Raw genomic sequence first — 20113 nt, 5'->3', positions numbered from 1 at the left:
TTTTTTTTTATGATTCCTGATGTGATGTTAATTAGTAAGTAAAATACTTACTTAGTTTATCCAGTGGTTTATGAACTTGAACCCTCTGAACCATCAAGGCCTATGGACCAACGATGACACTGCCATTTTACTTTTCTGGTCTCAATGTTTATTGCTATCCTGCATAAATGTATACAAATGTTATCTCTTGGACTCATTTTGTTCCTGTAACCTGAGCTGTCGAATACTAATTGTATTAGGCAGCTCAGTGAATCCACTGTCACAGAATACAAGTAATTAGTTCACCAGAAAAGTTTAAATTTCACTACCCTTCATCTTCATTTATTTAGGATATATTGTCTAATATTTGCTGGTCACAGACAGTAAATATATAGTCCTATGATGGGCTGCCCAGCAAAATGTTCTTTTAAATGATCTCCTGACACCTCGCATCTCTCTACCTTCACTTCTACTGACTATGCGCAAGAGCTTCAGGCCAAAACTGACTTACAAGGGTTTGGGCAGGTTAAGCATTCCTACGGAAATACAGTAGCTGTACATTCCACATGAAATCTTCCTGGTCCTACACCAAAAAGTTCTCAACATATACCATTAATGACATATTAACCCGCTGTTTATGCAGTGAGCTGTATACAGTATATGAATGGACATCATAACCATCCAAGAGATGAGAGAGCACTGCTCTCTTTCTCTACTTCCCCATAAAAAAAAAAAAAGCCACATAAAGCAGCTGTGGCACAATTCATGGCGACTGAAGAGGCATTCAACACTGGTTTCCCACAGTGGAGGGTGGGAACATCATCATCATGTGCTCATTTTAACAAGATGATGAATCACTGAACAACTTCAAGGAGTCATTAAGCCTCATGTGGTACTGTAATGGGAGACAAGAAAAAACACATTCAATCCTCCTCTCTGAGCCTGTGATGATTCCTCTCATCATCATTCATAATGCCTAAGTGGTGTCAAAAGCTGTTTGGTCTCTTCCTAAAACTCACTTGAAACAAGTGAAAAATATGTTTTGGACTAGACAAAAACTGTCTGTTTTATTTAAGTATCCAGCTAAAGTCACAGATTTGACAGTTTATTCCCCAATACAGTATAGACTATTAGTTCATTTATAAAACCTGTACATGGTTACTACTGAAAAATATTCTTGGTGCCATTACTTTTTGCAGACATGCTACTAATGTATGAGCTACTGATTTGGAGGAAGAAAGGTACACTCAAACCTCGATTTAAGGGACTAAATGGGAAATCAACTTGTCCCTTCCTTGAAAATGTGCATTGTTTTACTACATATAAAGATAATCTTATTATGAAATGCAATTATTGTTTCACTTATCTTACTTATTGATATGATTATGAATATTATTTTATGGTACTGTATAAACAAACATATTAATGTGTAGGGACATTAAGTATCATTTTTGAATGGTCTTGTCAGTTTGTCAGGAAGACTATGGAGTCCCTTAAATCCGAAATCCCTTAAATGGAGGTCCCTTAAATCGAGGTTTGAGTGTACTGTAATGATAATGGTTGCCCTTTTGTTTCTCAGAAGTGCCAGTTCTTCAAAAGAATTCAGTTACACAATCTACCATATTACATTACAGTGTAAAGGTGTGCCACACATTAACAAAGGCTGGAAACCACTACAGTATTCTATTCAATCTAAAGGATTAATTCTTAGCACAACTGTTCCAGTTACACATTTACCAGCATGTAAAAGGAGAGTAACATTTTAGAATTTACAATTTCTGAGTGATGATTCCTCGTGTCCTGGGTCGGTAGGAAGCAAACCCGTCCATTTTGACCACAGGCATCTTAGGAGGCTGCAGTGAGGCACAGACTGGCACTCTTCGACCAGCGATGTCAATCTCGAAGTGAGCATCATGGAGGATGTAATCAGGTGTCACATTTTGTCCTTCATGGTGACGCACAAACCCAAGGCACACCATCTTGTTCAAGGTGAATCCAAACCTGATGGGATATTATGTGACTTTAATCACCTAAAATTTTTACTACATTCTACGAATCATCCAAAGAGGTCCTGGGGGGGGGGGAAGCACACTGCCCTTCAGCTTTCTCCCACTCTTTCCTTCCACTTAAAACCTGTCTCCCTCATACCACAGTCAGCACACCTATAACATAGCTAATTCATCAATAACATTAACAGTGCCATGGGAATTTGCATTGTGAGAACTACAGAGCCTAAAAGAAAAATAGTTTATTATCAGGATCCCCCCAGTGTCATCCCTAATGACCTCCCAATGCCTGCCTCACCACCTTAGACTGCTTAAATGTTCCAAACAATGATAGGCACAATGAAAAACACACTGCAGTGTACCTTACTGGAAATAGGATGGTAGACTGGCTTGATGTGAGGGTAAGTCTGAGACTGGTTGAGGTTATTCACCTCCTTGGTGTGGTCATCTTGCCATGCCTCATCCTTCTGTTGTTGTTACTGCTGCTCTTCCTCCAACAGAAATCCCTCAAATTGTATTCTAAACACCACTGACAACACCACATCATAATTATCATCACCAGTCATATCTGTTGCTGGCTCTCAAATTCTTTGTGAAGACAGCTGGATATGAAAGATAAGGTAATGAGTGATTTATAGTTTGTGCTCTGTCTACAGCAGCAAGCACTTGAGCCTCCTTCTCTAATAATATCTCATGAAATATCACTTCAGCAGCAGCGAGGATTGTGTTTAAAGCATTCAAAATGTCTGATTCCTCACTTTCACTTGAGTTTGTCTTGGAGGTGAAGGCTCCACTTAGTTTCACTTCAAATCTTTCCAACACTGCCTCTGAAGTCACCAGCCCTGCATCTGCCTCACTAATGTAATGCAAGATCACTTCTGTCATTGACTCCTCCTGGCAGCCTCCTTGCAGCTGTGGCTGCCTCCTGTGAAGCTGTGTCTGGGAACTGAACCACTGTGCAAAACAGGTTAACAGAAGTGTGGGACCAATGCCTGACAGGCATGGTTAATGGTCATTCCACCTGATCAGATTTTTACTAATTTTACTCATTGCAGCACTCACAATATTTTCCACATCACCTTTATTACCCACACTCATATCACTTCCATCACTGTTAGAATCACTAGGCACAGGGTTGGGCCCGACTATGCCCTAGTCTTGTAAATCATTGCAGCCTGAGATTTCTTCAAGTTCTTGGGGAAGGCAGTTTGAGTACAAAAACAGACATAAAGTTTATGTTGATAGAGTTTCTTTACAGATGCAACAGCCTCCTGGTCTAGTGGTTGAAATAAGGAGGTAGTCCTGGGTGGTAAGACCATGATGCACACTCACGGGTGCCCATCATCATGGAAAGATAGGAGACACATGTCTGCAGGTAAAGTTCTTATCATGCATGACCTTGGGCTGAATGCTGTGCTTTGCTACTTATAACTGCTTTCAGACAAGGCTGTGTGGGGGTGGTGTGAGTGGCAGGATGGGATGTCAGTGGCTTTGGAATGTGCAATGAGCCACTTAGCAGTCTTGTACCATGGACTGGGGCAGATTTGCCTGATCAGTGAAAGATTATCCCATATTTGAACATATCCAAGCCCGCAGTCCACATTACGGTGGCTCTAACCAAATTGTGGTAGCTCTGAGAACCTGAACAAGTGTCTTCCAGGTTATACATAACCTGCATTGTGATAGAGCACGTTATAGGCAAGCTGACTGTATACATTTCACTCATAATCAATCTCATATCTGTAGTCTACCTACCCTTCTCCCCTAATGCACCTATGTATCATGCAACTACATACTGGTTGTCATTTCATTATTTTAAGACCCATACATTTCACATATTGAAACCAAAACAATGTATTTCTTGCAATATTACAGTACTATACCTAATATATGAACACATTTTAAAATCCACCTTTAACCCATTCTTTATGATAGTCTTTTTCTGTATTCTTTACAAGTGGTAGGTGGTGGTGACCATCATCCACTTACTTGACATACTCAGTAATGCTGCCTACTTCTTCCTTATCATCCTGTTTCTGTGTCTGCCTCCCTCTCTTCCTACTTCTCCCTTTCCATCCTATCACTTTTTATTATTTTTCTTTCCAGTTCAAGTGGCTCTACACTGAATTGTATGTCTAAAGGTTTCTTGTAACCCAGAAAACCATTTACAATGCTGGGTGGTAACCATATACAGTACAATACAGTACCATACTTCTTGGCATAGGAGGTCTGTTCAGAAAGTACCCGATCTTAGGCTCTAGAACTGTAAATAGCTAACCTGTTGAGCTAGGACACTATTCTCCCTCAAAGTAGGCCCCTTCTGATTTGACACACATAGCTCATCACTCTTTCCACTGTCTGAAACATTTTTCAAAGTCAGTTTTCAGTATCTCCTGCAGATGTTTCATCGCATTCACCATGATCTCTTCTCTCGTCTCAAATCGGGAGCCTTTACAAGGAGTTTTGAGCTTGGGGAATAACCAAAAGTCACATGGAGCCATGTCTGGTGAGCAGGGAGCCTGGCAAACCTGCGGGATGTTGTGCTTGGCCAAAAATTCCTGAATCAGTTGAGAAGAATGGGTCTCTTCCACCGAATTGTGCCATGAAGACAACAGATAACATTGAGACAGTAACGTTTGTTGACAGTTTGACCTTCTGGTGCGTATTCGTGATGCACATCATGGTAGGTGAAAAAACTCAACATGCAAGTGCATTTTACTTTGCTGCAGGCCTGTCATGCTTTATTTGGCCAAGGCAACCTTGAATGCTTCCACTGGGACAACTGTTCTTTGGTTTCTGGGTCATACCTGTGCACCCAAGTCTGATCTCCAATAATAACTCTCTTCAGAAAATCTGGACCGTGATTAGCACGCTCCCACATGTCCTAAGCAACGTCCATCCGAGAGAAGAGATCAAGACAAATGTGACGAAGCACTCGCAGGAGATTTGGTACAGAAAACTGACTCTGAAAAATGTTTCAGGCAGTGGAAAGAATGCTGGGCTATGTGTGTCAAGTCAGAAGGGGCCTACTTTGAGGGAGATTAGTGTCTTAGTTCAACAGGTTAGCTATTTATTTTTTCACAGCCTAAGGTCAGATACTTTCTAAACAGACCTCATATAATGTGCACCACTGCATAATGCGCACTGATGATATGGCAAGAGATATTCAGGGAGAAAAAAAATGCTCACTTTCATTTACTAATTGCTCATCTTCAACAGTCACATCTGTTAGGGTGAAATAATTCTGCATTAAACTGTTTAAAGTGGAAATACACAAATATACAAATCTTACACTGCTGCCTTGCATTCACTTGTTTGTGATTAGCTGATTTTTGTATACAATCTATCGATATAGTCAGCATGGTGCAATGACTCTATGCTCTATGTAGCGTATGTGCATATTTAACCCACAGAATGATAGTGTTTGCTGTTTATTTAATATGTATTTATGATAATGCACACTCATCTAAGTCTGCATTACTGAAATCTTTATTACTAAGTAGTATGGCCACCAAGTGATTTTCTTCTGACTGCTGGTGGCCTTGGTATCAGTCACCACAACCCGAAGTCCTAACTTAAACCATAACCTTTGTGGCATAATGCACGGGATTATTTTTTATGAAATTTTTTTCGGGGGAAAAAAAGGACACATTATATAGCAAGAAAGTTGGTACCCAGATCATGGGGTGAAGTGGAGCCTCCTACGGTTTCCCTGTAAACTGGGCGAAGAGTTGCAAATGCAGTACCCACTCAGGAACCAAACCTTCACATTTTTCCCTATGCCTCACACTGGTGAGGCACTGTCAACTGCAGGGGAACATCAGTTTACTGTAAGGGATGGCCCTGCAAGGGCAGCTGCTTGCCTGTAGTTGATAGGTCTATTTGGCCAGACTGACGTTGATGAACGACAACAAAACATTATTATTTGCTTTAGATTTTTCAAACTAGAGTGGTTAGCACCAGTGAAATTGTAGTACAGTATCATATACAGTACTGTATAGGTTACCTGGTTGTAAAAATAAAAAGAACATCTCAATTTTCATCATACTGAATGAAATTATCTCATGTCTGTGGTAGGTGGAAGCAACCATCATACACTCACTTGATGTTGTGCTGCCTACTTCTTCCTTCGGCTTTATCATTATTTTTCAGTGTCTGCCCTCCTCTCTTCCTGTTTCTCCCATTTTTCATTCATTCATTCATTATCCAATCCTACATTGCCCCATGAGGAGTGTACAAGCCCAGGGCTAGGCAAGTTGGTCCTGACATTTAAGATGAGAGTGACCAGACTCACTCATCGCTGAGTGGCATTACATGAGCAATAAACCCCAACCAACCCTTGGATATAAACCTTAACTGGCTCAGTCCGATTGGAGGCTGTAATTATCCACTAAACCACGAGGAGCCAAAATTTGTTTATATGGTTACCACCCAGCGTAGTAGATGGTTTCCTGGTATACATGAAACCATTTGGCTTGTCACTCAGGGCAGAGTCACTCACAGGCAGAAGGAAGAGGAAAGAATGAAAAGACAGAAGAGGGAGTGTAAAGTCATCTGCAGGCAGAAGGGCAAGGAAAGAATGAAGGAAAGAAAGACACAAGAGGTTGAATGGAAAGAAGGATGGAAGAGAGGAAAGGGCAGACACCTAAGAGCAGCACTACATTGAGTGAGTGGACGGTGAGCGCCCCCACCTACCACTATATAGAGTACCCTCGCGTCCAACACGCGTTTGTCCAGCACGATTCGCGTCCAGCACGGAGAGCAAAAAATTAGTACGATTGAATACAGTTTAATTACTATAACATGGGTGCATTAGCATAACACGCACGGACCTCCGAGAAGTGGGCGAAATCTGCAGAGTTCGCCTCTAGCACGATTACCCCCGGTCCAACATGGTCATACTGGATGTTCCTGTGATGCTGACAGCCAATCAAAACTTCTGATCAAGTTGCCTCCCCCACCCGCTGTCGTGACGTGATCGTGATGTCGCCCAATCAAAAATGCTTCTGCTCTCACACGATGTTTTGTTTAAATTTCTCCCACCAGAGTGCCACTCAGTCGCATAATTCGCATTGGACGGTGCTTTTTTCTCGCTGCATTTTATCCTGCTCACGATGCCTAAGAAGCCTTCTGAGAACCCCAAGAAGCGGTGGCACCTCCATCAGGCCACCAAGCTAGAAATCATCGAGAGGAAGTAGAAAAGGGAGAGGAAAGTGGACATCACCAAGGCCTACAACGTGAATGAAGCCAGCGTGAGGACCATAATAAAAAACCAAGACAAGATCCTGGCAGCAGTGAAGGCTTACGGAGTGCTAGGAAAGGCAGAAGCAGGACCTTCTATGGATGTGGATGAGGACAGTGATTCTGAGTGTGATTTCGCAGGATTTATGAGGGATGTTGAGGAGGAGCAGCAGCCATTACCCGCTAGTGACGCCAGCAGCCATCCTTTGGGGACCCAGTAGGACTACCTACAGCCTCGGATACCACCTTCCATTCCCAGCAAGCCCACCAACACTATCCTAAAAGGTTAGTTATCATTCATAGTACAGCACCATTTATTATAATTACAGTAGTACCAATATGTGTAAAGGTATATGGTGGGTATTTAGGGTGACTTTTCCTAGGGTTGCTGACTTAATTCATTTTTCCCCATAAGCTCTGTTGTTTGTCCAACATGTTTTTGGTCCAACACAGGACCTGTGCATGACAATATTACCGTGTTGGATGCGAGGATACTGTACTTAAACGTACTCACATTTTCCAATTCCTTACCATCCAACCTCGCTCTACATTCACTGACTTCACTTCTCTCAAAGACCATCACTTTACTCTTCCCTACATTCAGCTTTAGATTCCGTTTCTTACACACTCTCCCAAACTCATCCACCAAGCCTTGCAGCTTTCCTTCGACTTCACTCAACAACACAGTATCATCTGCAAACAACAGTACAGGGAGTTTCCAAACACTACCCTCTCTCACCAGGGCCACTCCAACATCCACTACCCAACCTTGTACCTCTTTTATTACCCCATCCATGTACAGATTGAACAACCATGGAGACATGACACATCCCTGTTTCAACCCAACCTTCAAAGAGAAAAATTCACTCAGTTCACCATCCACACGCACTGCAGCCTTAGCACCATCATACATACTCTTCACAGCATTCAACAATTTCCCATCTACTCCATATATTCTTAATACTTTCCACAATCCTTGTCTATCCACCCTGTCATATGCTTTCTCCAAATCCATGAAAGCCGCATACAACTTCTTTCCCTTCTCTAGAAACATTTACATTAAAGATCTAAGAATGAATATCTGATCTAAACAACCTCTTCCCTTCCTGAAGCCTCCGTTCTTCAACTAATTCCTCTGTTCTTTCTCTAACTCTGTCAATAAGTATCCTACCATACACTTTTCCTATTATACTAAGAAGACAAATGCCCCTATGATTACCACACACTTCTTTTTCCCCTTTTCCTTTGTACAAGGGAATAATTATACCTGACTTCCAATCCTCCAGGACTCTACCTTCCTCCCAGGCCAATCTTCACATTTTCCACATCCATTCTACTACTATCTCTCCCCCATGCTTCAGCATTTCACCACACACTCCATCAATTCCTGGGGCTTTCCCCAGTTTAACTTTCTTCATTGCTTCCACAACTTCTATCCTACTGATTTCTTCCTGTCTTCTCACTTCCCTCCAACTCCCAGCCATTCCCCAGCCACTTATACTCGCATTACTTCCATCAGCTGTGTTCAAAAATTCCTTAAAGTGTTCTCTCCATCTGCTCACTTTTACTCCCTTCTCTACTAGTAATCTGCCATTTTTATCTTTCACCCCCTTGCTAACTTCACTTCCACCCTGTCTTACTCTTTTCACCTCTTTCCAGAACATTTTCTTACAGTCCCTCCACTTTACACTCAAGTTCCTTCCAAATTCCTTATCTGCTCTCTTCTTACTCTCTCGTACTAATCTTTTCACCTCTCTCTTTCTTTCTACATATAACTCTCTCTTCCACCTCTCAACTTCTTCCACGCCCCTATTTCTCATCCATTCATTGTATCCTTTCTTCTTTTGTGCCACAGCCTGTCTCACCTCTTCATTCCACCACGCTGTTCCTTGCACACCCCTCCGTCTTCTCTTCATCCCACACACTACATCACATGCTGCACATATTTCTTCTGTGAATATCTTACACACACCTTCCTCGTCCCCCATCTGCTCCAATTCATATTTGCCCAATCATTCCTCCACTTCTCTCTTATACTCTGCCTTTTTCTCATCCTCTTGTAACCTTTCCACTCTCCTTACAAATACTCCTTCTTCCCGTCCTTCCCTTCTTCTATTTCTCCATCTTAATTGGATCTTGATTCTGGCCACCACCAAGTAGTGGTCAGAATGTCCACTCCCCCAACCTCTATAAGCTCTTGCATCCATTACACATTTTCGCATCCTTTCATCCCCACACACATAATCAATCATTGTCTTCCTTTCATATAGTTCACCATCCACCCTTCTCATCACTCGCCATGTATACCTGTGGATCATTTTGTGCCTAAAGAGGGTATTGGCTATCACCAACCCCCTCCCAGCACAAATGTCCACTAATGCACTGCCATTCTCATCTACCTCAGCAGGCACACCCCACTCACCAACTATTCTATCCACCTTCACATTCCCTACTTTACCATTCATATCACCGATCAAAAACACTCTCTCATTCCTTCCAAACTTTTCCATGCACGCTTCCACATTTGTCCAGAACTCTTCTCTCACTCTGCTTGCATGATCTTGTGTTGGCACATACACACACACAATTGCCCTCATTTGTATTCCATCTTTCAATCTTACCCACACAATCCTTGACCCAGCTGATCCATACTCTCTTATGCTCTTCTTCCATCTTTTACTCACAACTATACATACTCCTTCTTTTGCCCTCTCATTCTCACCTACTCCTGCACATGAACCCCATCCATACTCCCATTCCCTCACACTCTCACCTCTCCATTTAGTTCCACTTATTCCGCATACATCAACTTTCGCACCCTCAAGCACCTGGACAATCTCTCTCTCTTTCACCTCATCATTTGCTCCCCTTATATTCCATGTTCCGATTACCATATATATATATATATATATATATATATAAGTAATCCCTCTAATATCCGAACGCCCAATATCCGAACATCCTCACTAACCGGACATAATCGTCCTGGGATCCAATATTCCCAAAATGGGCCAAAAACCGCAAAAAATTCGAAAAAAATCTGACTTTTTTCCCACCCGTAATTTGAAATTGCTGCCTGGCGCCAAACAGCTGTTACACCATGGTCCCTTCACCCCTTCCTTCCTCCCCCCTCCCCTGTCAGGGTTGCCATTTGGTATTTTTCATTACCAAGTGTGGGCCAATTTGGTAATGAAAAATTCATTTGGTAATGAATCGGAATAATGCATTACCAAATGGATTTTTCACATGCATGAGGATACACAGGATGGAGATGGTGGATTGTTTGCTCTCTCTGATTAATCTGCTACCCTACAAGGCGTGAAAATAATCAACGTTGGGTCTGGTTAGTACTTGGATGGGTGACCGCCTGGGAACACCAGATGCTGTTGGCATCCCTACGTCAAGTGGGGTTGGTGGAGGATTAGTGCCCCTCCCTGTAAAACAATTAACTCTAAGCCCTTGGCCACCCCATTTGGGATACATGGCGTCTGGCAATGGATGGATGGATGGATTAATCTGCTACCCTACATAGCGTGAAAATAATCAACATGGTGTTAATTATAAGGAGAGTGATTACATGTATTTTCACTTGTATATATAATTAGTGAAGAATAAATGCTAGCTTTACGAATTTGGTAATAAAAATTTAAATTTGGCAATGAAAGTCGAGGAGATTGGTAATGCGGCCGTTGCGATCTGGCAACTCTGTTACCCTGCCATCATCAACAGTCACAGTCTAACTCCGATCGAGAGCAGATGCTCATAGCAGTGCAAGCCACAGGTGCTTGTTTTTTGTGAATAAACTGCAATACCTCGCCACTAGAACAGACAGGAATTTACAGTGTTGTGCAATGTTAAAAAATTAGAATTTGGAGTGCAGAGGATTAACTGTGGACTGCAAACTGGCGGTTCAAACCAGTCCAGGAGCCAGGGACTTGTAAGTACCCAGAATGTTTAATATTGTATAAACTCACCTCTAAAACCTCATTTTATGGTTCTTTTGCATTTATTTCAGTCTTTTATGTCCCTTATTGGTATGATTTGGGTCTTAAATAGGTGCAATGCATGTCCAGAGGGAGCTGTATAAGTGTTTCTCTGAGTTAGGGTCCATAAGTACAAGTCCATAAGCTGGGGCCCAATATCCGGACAGGACCACTATCTGGACCCGCCTAGGGCTCTATTACGTTGGATATTGGAGGGATTACTTATATATATATATATCCTGTACTGTATATACAATAAGACCTCACTATAATGGACTAATTGGGGCCAAGGCATTCCAAAAAATGCAAAATTCTGATAAAAGTGACATCTGGACTTCCCCTTGCTAACCCAAACTTTTTCCGATATATCAGACAGTCCGGATCGCATGAATTAATTTTAAACTGTTTTGACTTCCATTGCAGTACTGTACTGTGTTATAACTTCACTACATTAATTATATGGTATAATATGAGGCGCTCGGAGCCAGAGGGGCGACCGTGCATTTTGCTTATTTTTGGTAATTAGTTGTTAAACTTTGACATGGCTGATTATACAATGGTAAAATTAAACTTATATGCATTTTATTGTTTAGCCTGAAAGTGCTAGCCAAATGGTGGTACACATGAAATGTTTAAAGTATGTTACAGTTTGGTGATTAGGTGTCAAAGCAAATAAGCAAAATGCACAATCGCCCCTCTGGCTTGGAGCACCTCATATATATAATAATACTGTACTGTATGCTGATAAACATGCCTTTTATTTACTTTATTGTGGTGAACATAGTTTAACCCCTCCCGTCCGGCAGATGTTTTTGCGAGTGCTCCCTCCAACCAGGCATTCCCGACAAAAATGGGCAAAATCGTCTATTTTTAAACCTTTATATCTCAGTTAATACTTAACCAAATATAACAAACAAGGTCTCATAATACTCACAATCCTTTGGCTTCAAGCTGATTGCATCAGATGGTCTGTGAAGTGCATGTAGGGAGAGTGAGTGAGTGGGGAATGAGGGCAATTTTTGTTTTGCTTTTTGCCAGTGTACGTATGTGACAGAAGTTCGGTGACACAGTTAAGGCTTACACAAGCCCACCACAATAATAACACTTCGATAACACTTCCAGAAGACCAAAATCCACTACAAACACTATTTACGTGAATAATTTTCCATAATCAGTCATACTTGGTGCTGGTAGGCCGGTAACCATAGCAACGACCTTGAAGGCTACCACCCCGCCTTACAGACAGACAGTCTCTCTCTCTCTCTCTCTCTCTCTCTCTCTCACACACACACACACACACACACACACACACACACACACACACACACACACACACACACACACACACACACACGCACACACAACTACAATTTACAGAAAATGATTGAGAAAAGCAACAATACAATTTTAATGGGTGACTTCAATTGTAGAGGTGAACTTGGAGGAATGGGACTCAGGAGGCAGTGAAGATTCGTGGGGCACTATATAATTAAATATAACAATGAACAATGTGATGTCGCAATGGGTCAAAGAAGAGACACGGTTCCAAGGTGAGGACACACCAGCAAGACTAGACTTACTGTTTACCAATGAACCCGATGTAATATCTATCTATCTATCTATCTATCTATTGCCAGACGCCACAATCCCGTAAGGGGTGGCCATTTGACTTTGAGTTATTTGTTTTACGGGGAGGGGCACTAACCCTCCACCAACCCACTTGCTGACACGTAGGGAGCACGTATGAGTTGGTTAACCCGATGTAATGGAATCCTTTAAATATCTGTGTCCTATTGGAAAAAGTGATTATATGGTCAGTGAGTTCCAGATGATAACAGGGAATGTGGAGCCAAGAGACGAGCTTTGTAGGCAGGGAAGATACAACTTTGGGAAAGCAAATTTTACAAGATCGAGAAAATTTTTTGAAAATGCGGATTGGAGAAAATTAAGAGAAACAAGAGAGATACAGAGGAAGTAGGATATCTTTCTAGGCCTCTATAATTTCGGAGCGGAAAAATTTGTGCCAAGCGTAAAGGGGAAGGAAAACAGGAAAAAGGAGTGGTTTAACAGAAGGTGTATGATAGCAAAAAAAGAGAGGGACACGGCATGGAACAAATGAAGAAAGAGATGTAACAACAGAACAAAGGAAGAATATAAAAGAACTAGAAATGAATACACAAGAATACATAGAGAGGAATAAAGGAATATTGAAAAAGGTATTATAGATAAATGTAAGGATGAACCCAAACTGTTTTATAGATCTGTCAATGGCAAATTGAAACAAAAGGAAGGAATCACCAAACAGAAAGTAGAAGGAGAGGTCTATAAAGATGCAGCAATGCAAGCAGAAATAATGAACAAATGTTTCCAATCAGTTTTCACTAATGAAAAGGAATTTGTGGAAGGGGAGGGAGTGACTAGAAATGTAGTGATAAAAGATATAAAAGTGTAAGTACAGGAAGTGTATAAATTACTGGAAACTCAGGATGTAAGGAATGCCCCAGGACCAGATGGAATCTCTAATTGGGTGCTGAAGGAATGAAGAAAACAACTGGCAGATAAGATTCACATTTTAATTGTGTGTTCTCTGGAAGAGGGAAAAGTGCCTCAAGAATGGAAGAGGGCAAATGTGGTACCAATTTATCAGGGACGAAACAGGGAAGAACCCCTGAATTATAGACCAGTGTCCCTAACCAGCGTGGTCGCAAAATTGTGCGAAAGAATTCTGAAAGATAGATGGATAAAATATCTGGAGGAAATGAATATTTTGGCTGATAGCCAGTTTGGATTTAGAAGTGGAAGGTCATCTGTTTCCAACTTGTTGAGTTTTTACTCAAGAGCAATTGATGTGCTACAGGAGAGATATGGTTGGGTGGATTGTGGGTACAGTATTTGGATTTGGAGAAGGCCTTCAACAAGGTACCCCATAAGAGACTGACGTGGAAACTAGAGCATATAGGAGGACTGAAGGGGAACCTCCTGGAATGGATGGAAGACTTTTTGAGAAACAGACAAATGAGGACAGTAATAAAGGATAGGATGTCTGGATGGAGGGAAGTAACAAATGGAGTCTTACAGGGCTCGGTGTTGGCGCCAGTAATGTTCCTGATTTATGTAAATGATATGGTAGACGGAGTGAACAGTTATGCAAGTCTGTTTGCTTATGATACAAAGATCTTGAGGAAGGTAGAGGTTGAGGAGGATTGTAAAATGCTGCAGAAGGATCTGGATAGGATACACGATTGGAGCCGTATGTAGAAAATGAAATTTAATGCAAAGAAATGTAAAATATTGGAAATGGGTAAAAGTATCAAGAAGCCATCATTGAAATATTTGATGGGTAATGAACCAATCACAGAAGCGTGAGAAGAGAAAGATTTGGGAGTGCTGGTCCAGGACAGTTTGTCACCTGAAACACACATTAACAAGGCAGTTAGAGAGACGTATAATCTCCTGACTAATATAAGTGTAGCTTTTCATTATATGGATGAGGAGATGATGAAAAAATTGATAGTGGCCATGATTCGCCCCAGGTTAGAATATGCAGTAGTGTGGTCCCCACACAAAAAGAAAGATATAAACAAGATTGAGAGAATACAAAGAACAGCAACCAAAATGGTCCCCAGTCTGGCAGATCTGTCATACAGAGAGAGGCTGGAAAAGCTGGATTTGCCTTCCTTAGAAGAAAGGAGAAAGAGAGGCGACATGATTGCAGTGCTCAGGACCATGTTGGGAGTAGATAAAATTGACAAAGATCTGTTCTTATGGGATAAGAAAGCAACAAGAGGACACGGAATGAAACTGAAGAAACCAAGCTGCTTGAAGGATATCAAGAAATATAGTTTTCCTTATAGATGTATAGACCTTTGGAACAGCCTGGACAAAAAGATCGTCCAGTCTAAAAACTTAAACGAGTTTAAAACTAAATTTGACTTATTGAGAAACAGAGATGGGACCCCACGAGCGTAGCTCATTTCCTGTATATCAAAAGTAGATAAATACAATTACGTAAAATACACACACAGGAGATGTATGTTTGGTTTGCACTGCCGCATGATTCGGGCAGTTGAAGCCTGGGTATTACAGCTACTAGAAATAATGCTATTATTACTACTACTACTACTGCAACTACAACTACCACTACTATAACTACTACTAATACAACTACTATTACAACAACTATGGTGGTACCAATCTTAAGTGGCGGTTTAGGTGGGGCACAAACCTCTGTACAGTGTGCCACGTGTTCCATTCCCGCTATGTGAACGGCTCTGTTATATGTAATAGGCATCACAATATGATAAACACATAAGAATATAATGGTAACGTGTGTATTATAATATATGAAAGAACAGTAAACTGATTATGCGTAAAATATTTATACGGCAATACAGAAACTTGGCATAATTATTTTACAGTGTTGCTTAAAAAAAAGTAGTCACTTTTATTGGCTGTTACCGTATTTCTGGGGTTGATAATAATGTCACAATTATGATTATAAGATAATGTGCAGGAATATAAGCAAAAATATGCCAGTTTCTTAGTAAAAATATATAGATACATTAAACCTTCGTGAACGGCAACACACACACCCAGTCCGGCCTGGTCATCTGTGAGGGATAGAGGAATAGGCCTGTTTGGGGACACCTCTTAAAAAAAACGCACCAAAACTTTAACCTCCTGGGTGGTGTGGAAATAAAGTCAAATTTACAATATGTACATTATAACGTAAAAGAAAATAACCAAAATGTATCCTAAAATACCGCAGATGAAAGAGAGAGGGGGGGGGGGAAGGCAGGTCAGGGGCAGTTTTGAGTGCAGCTTAGTGAGAGATGAAGGATGGGAGGGAAGGAAGGAGGGAGAGAGTGATTGAATGAAAACAAATCATAGCGCCACAACAACGAGGTCATCTGGCACCATATGTAAAACAATAATATTGTTAAACATAATTAGATATAATAAAAACAAAATAAAGAAATGAAAGCACAAGTTTATAAGTCACTCATAAAAGAAACAAAATTCCCAAGGTGATGCACATCTCCCCAAGGAGAGAGAAAGAGAGAGAGAGAGAAGGCAGGCAAGGGACAGTGTTGAGTGGATTGTCAAGCTGAGGGAAAGATGAAGGGAGGGAAGGAAGGAGGACGAGAATGATTGAATGAAAAGGCGCAGTAACACCGAGGTCATCTGGCGTCATATGTAAAACAATAATATAATAAAAAACAAAATAAAGAAATGAAAGCACAAGTTTATAAGACAAAAGAAACAAAATTCCATAGGGTGATGCACATCCCCCCAGGAGAGAGAGAGAGAGAGAGAGAGAGTATGAAAAACGTGACAACACTGTACAGAGGTTCGTGCCCCACCCAAACTGCCACTTTAGAATGGTACGACCATAGCAACTACAACTACTACTATTACTACCACCCGTACTACATATGCTACCACTACTATTACCACTACAAGTACTACTACAAAAAAACTGAAAAAAACATTGTGAACAAAGTACTGGTAGTTATTTACATATTTCTCATAATCGGAAATACATACCACTATGACTTTCTCTTTTCTGTGGATTGTATTTTTTCATCATAAGAAATATGGATAAACATATATTTTCAGTATGAAATAAGGCAAAGACTTGATCACGAAAAAAAACGTTTGCTTTCGTTGTTTACATAAATATACGCACAGCAGTGAAATAATTTTCTCTAATTACAGAAAAAACAACACACCGGTACGTACAAAACTAATACTAACTTACGCATAACACCCAGACGCCTTACAGACAGACAGACACTCTCTCTCTCTCTCTCTCTCTCTCTCTCACAAACACACACACACACACACACACACACACACACACACGAACGTACAGCCGGAGAGAGCAGACGTCCCAGCCATTGCTGCTAACCTTAAGTAGTTTTAGGAATTTTGTCTGTCCTGTCTCCTAAGGTCTTGTTTTAAATTTAAAATAATGAAAGTTAATAGACTACCAAAAATGTAAAGATTTATTGGCTAGAGTATACATGAATGTTTGTAATTTTTTTTCGGTAACAGCTGTTTTGGTACTTAACACAACATCAAACATGGCTGAAAATGTAAACAAAGAGGGACTCGAATTTCAAGGATTTGATACAAATACCAATGTCATGGACCTGGTTAAAACATTAATTATGAGGATTAGTGAACTTGAAAAGAAAGTAGAGAATCTAGTGATAAAGGATGTGTCTGAAAATACGGATACTACCATACAGAGTCTGATCCAATCCAATGAAACAGTGAATGAAGAGATTAGAAATTTGAAGCGTGAAAATGTTGAATTGAGGAGGAAACTAGAAGAGAGTACTAATAAAACGGAGAAGGTGAGTAGTGTATTAGAAGAGCATAAGGCAAAGTGGGCACACATAGAAGAAGAACAGAAAGAAGTGGGCAGCTTAAGAGAGATCATCCAGGAAGAAAGAGAAATGAACAAGAAAAAAATGGAAGAAAATGTAGTGAAAATACTGAAGAAAAAAGAGAAAATAGTGAGAGAAACTGTAGAAAGGAACAGATGTGTGGTAATATTTGGAAACAGGGAAGAGGAAGAAGAGGTTAGATTCGTGAGACTCGAGAGAGAAGTGGGCGAAATCCGTAGAGTTCACTCAAGCACGATCACCCCCGGTCCAACACGGTCATACTGGACATTCCCATGATGATGATAGCCAATGAAAACTTCTGATCAAGTAGCCTTCCCCGCCCGCTATCGTGATGTGATCGTGATGCCACCCAATTAAAAACGCTTCTGGTGTCACGTGAGGTTTTGTTTAAATTTCTCCCGCCACAGTGCCACTCAGTCGCATAATTGCATTGGAAGGTGCTTTTTTCTTGCTGCATTTTCTGCCCTTGTTACTGCATTTTACCCTGCTCACGATGCCTAGGAAGCCTTCTGAGAACCCCAAGAAGAGTCGGCGCCTCCCTCAGGCCACCAAGCTAGAAAGCATTGAGAGGAAGAAGAAAGAGGAGAGGAAAGTTGACATTGCCAAGGCCTAACCTGGGCTCCAGTTGGAAAATTGGGAAACTAAATCCACTTTTGTGTACGATGAGTTTCTTCCATTATGCCCGAAGCAATCGTAGGTACGGCTTAAAGAACGTGATAAAAGATAAAATCTTTCAGAAAGAGAAGGTAATTTACTACCCTCAAAATAGAAAAACACAGAAAACAAACTGGAGGAATATGAAGTGAATTGGTGAAGTCTTTAGGCTGTATGCTAAGACGAAAAGTAATGGGTTTCCTAGTTTTAGGGAACGAAATGAAACAAGAATGTGTGATAATCAGAAAAAAAAAAAAAAAAATTACTCATCTCATGTGTTCTCGTAAGTTAGCATTCAGTTCTGCATTCTTCGTTAGGTATCGCGCCTCCCAACACATTTCGGACCGACAGAGCATTGTTATGTCTTCCTCTTACATTTACTGTTCACTCTTTTGTTCATTCTTAAGTGTACTGTATGTATGAGAGTATTAATACAAACAATAATACATTCCATTAACCCCATCATAGCAGTCAGCCTCAAACAATGGTTTACTGTACCGGTGTCAGGGATGTTGGGTTAGGGAGAGCTATAAAAAACTGCGAACAATTATGGGAAGGGAACGAAGGTCACTGGTATGTTTTCACGACCCTCCTCTACCATCTCAAACAGTCAGGGGGCCTGCCACTTCATCTCAGATGTTTTCGCCGATATGTTTAAATGCTAATGTAACATGCACCCTGATTATGAGTAAGTTTCTTCCATTATGCCGGAAACAATCGTAGGTAAGGCTTAAGGAACGTTCTGATAATAAGAATACAAACTAGAAAAATACAGAAAACAAACTAGAGAATATGAATTGAATTGGTAAGGTTATTAGGGTGTATGCTTGGACGAAAATTTATGTTTCACAATTATAGGGGACGAAACGGAACAATTATGTTTACTAATAAGAAAAAATACTTTCATCTCAAGTGTTCTCGTAAGGTGGCATTCAGTTCCACATTCTTTGTTCGATGTCGCTTCCCAACACATTTCGGACCGACAGAGCATACAGTTATTTCTGCTCTTTACAGTTAAGTGTACATTTATTTCACATTCTTTTGTTCATTCATGTATGTGTGAAAGAGAGAGTATTGATACAAACAATAATGTATTCCATTAACCCCTTATGGCTGCTAGCCTTGAACAATGCTTTACTGTACCGGTGTCAGTAATGTTAAGTTAGGTAGAGCCATAAAAACTGCGAACAATTATGGGAAGGGAACGGTCACTGGTATGTTTACACGACCCTACTCTACCATCCCAAACAGCTCGGCAGTCCTTTCATCCCAAATGTTTTCGCCGATATGTTTAAATGCTAAAGTAACATGCACCCTAACTTTATGTTTAAATTCTAATGTAACATGCCCCCTAATTTTCTTTCACGAATCATAGCAAATCACAAGATGGGTTTAGGGAGGAGGGGAAAAAGCCAGGTGTACCAGACGAGTCTTTTCAAATCTGTAAGAAAAAGAAACTGACTTTATAACTTTGAAAAAATGGTTTCAAGGTCTGCCACGGGAGCACACAAATTTCTGAACTCACAAACATTGAGGATTTGAGTGGGGTAAACATACGCTTTGCTGTAAGCAGTAAAAGCACCTTACCAAATCAGTTCATCCTGATAGTCTGTTATATTTTTCTGATTATTTCTGGGTTGGTAAATAAACATTTCTTGTTAAATCTTTCCCTGCTGTTTTTAGCTGTTCTGGTGTGACGACTCTTTGATTCGTTAACATAATGGCAGAAGACACTGTTCTAATCTAAGTGTTTAAACCTGGCCTAACCTAGCTTAACTGCACCTAATAATGTAACCTAACCTAATCTTCAGTTAGGAAGTTGGGAAACGAAGTC

The 20113-nt window shown here is 40.7% G+C and overlaps 1 protein-coding gene across 1 annotated transcript in view; it reads right to left on the bottom strand.

Moving 5' to 3' along the window:
* Positions 1 to 859: 859 nt before the first annotated feature.
* The window catches only part of LOC145392951 (pyruvate dehydrogenase phosphatase regulatory subunit, mitochondrial-like), an 865738-nt gene continuing 846484 nt past the window's right edge, over positions 860 to 20113 (bottom strand). Inside the window, exon 20 of the mRNA XM_080267241.1 lies at positions 860 to 1980. Within this exon, the coding sequence (XP_080123367.1) occupies positions 1749 to 1980 (232 nt within the window). The 3' untranslated portion in view covers positions 860 to 1748. The remainder of the gene's footprint in view (positions 1981 to 20113) is intronic.

This window comes from Coenobita brevimanus, chromosome 23 (genome assembly GCF_032717465.1).
Source record: "Coenobita brevimanus isolate Jiangsu-jjx chromosome 23, ASM3271746v2, whole genome shotgun sequence".
In the NCBI taxonomy this organism is placed as follows: Eukaryota; Metazoa; Arthropoda; class Malacostraca; order Decapoda; family Coenobitidae; genus Coenobita; species Coenobita brevimanus.
This window is presented reverse-complemented; position numbering and strand designations above follow the sequence as displayed.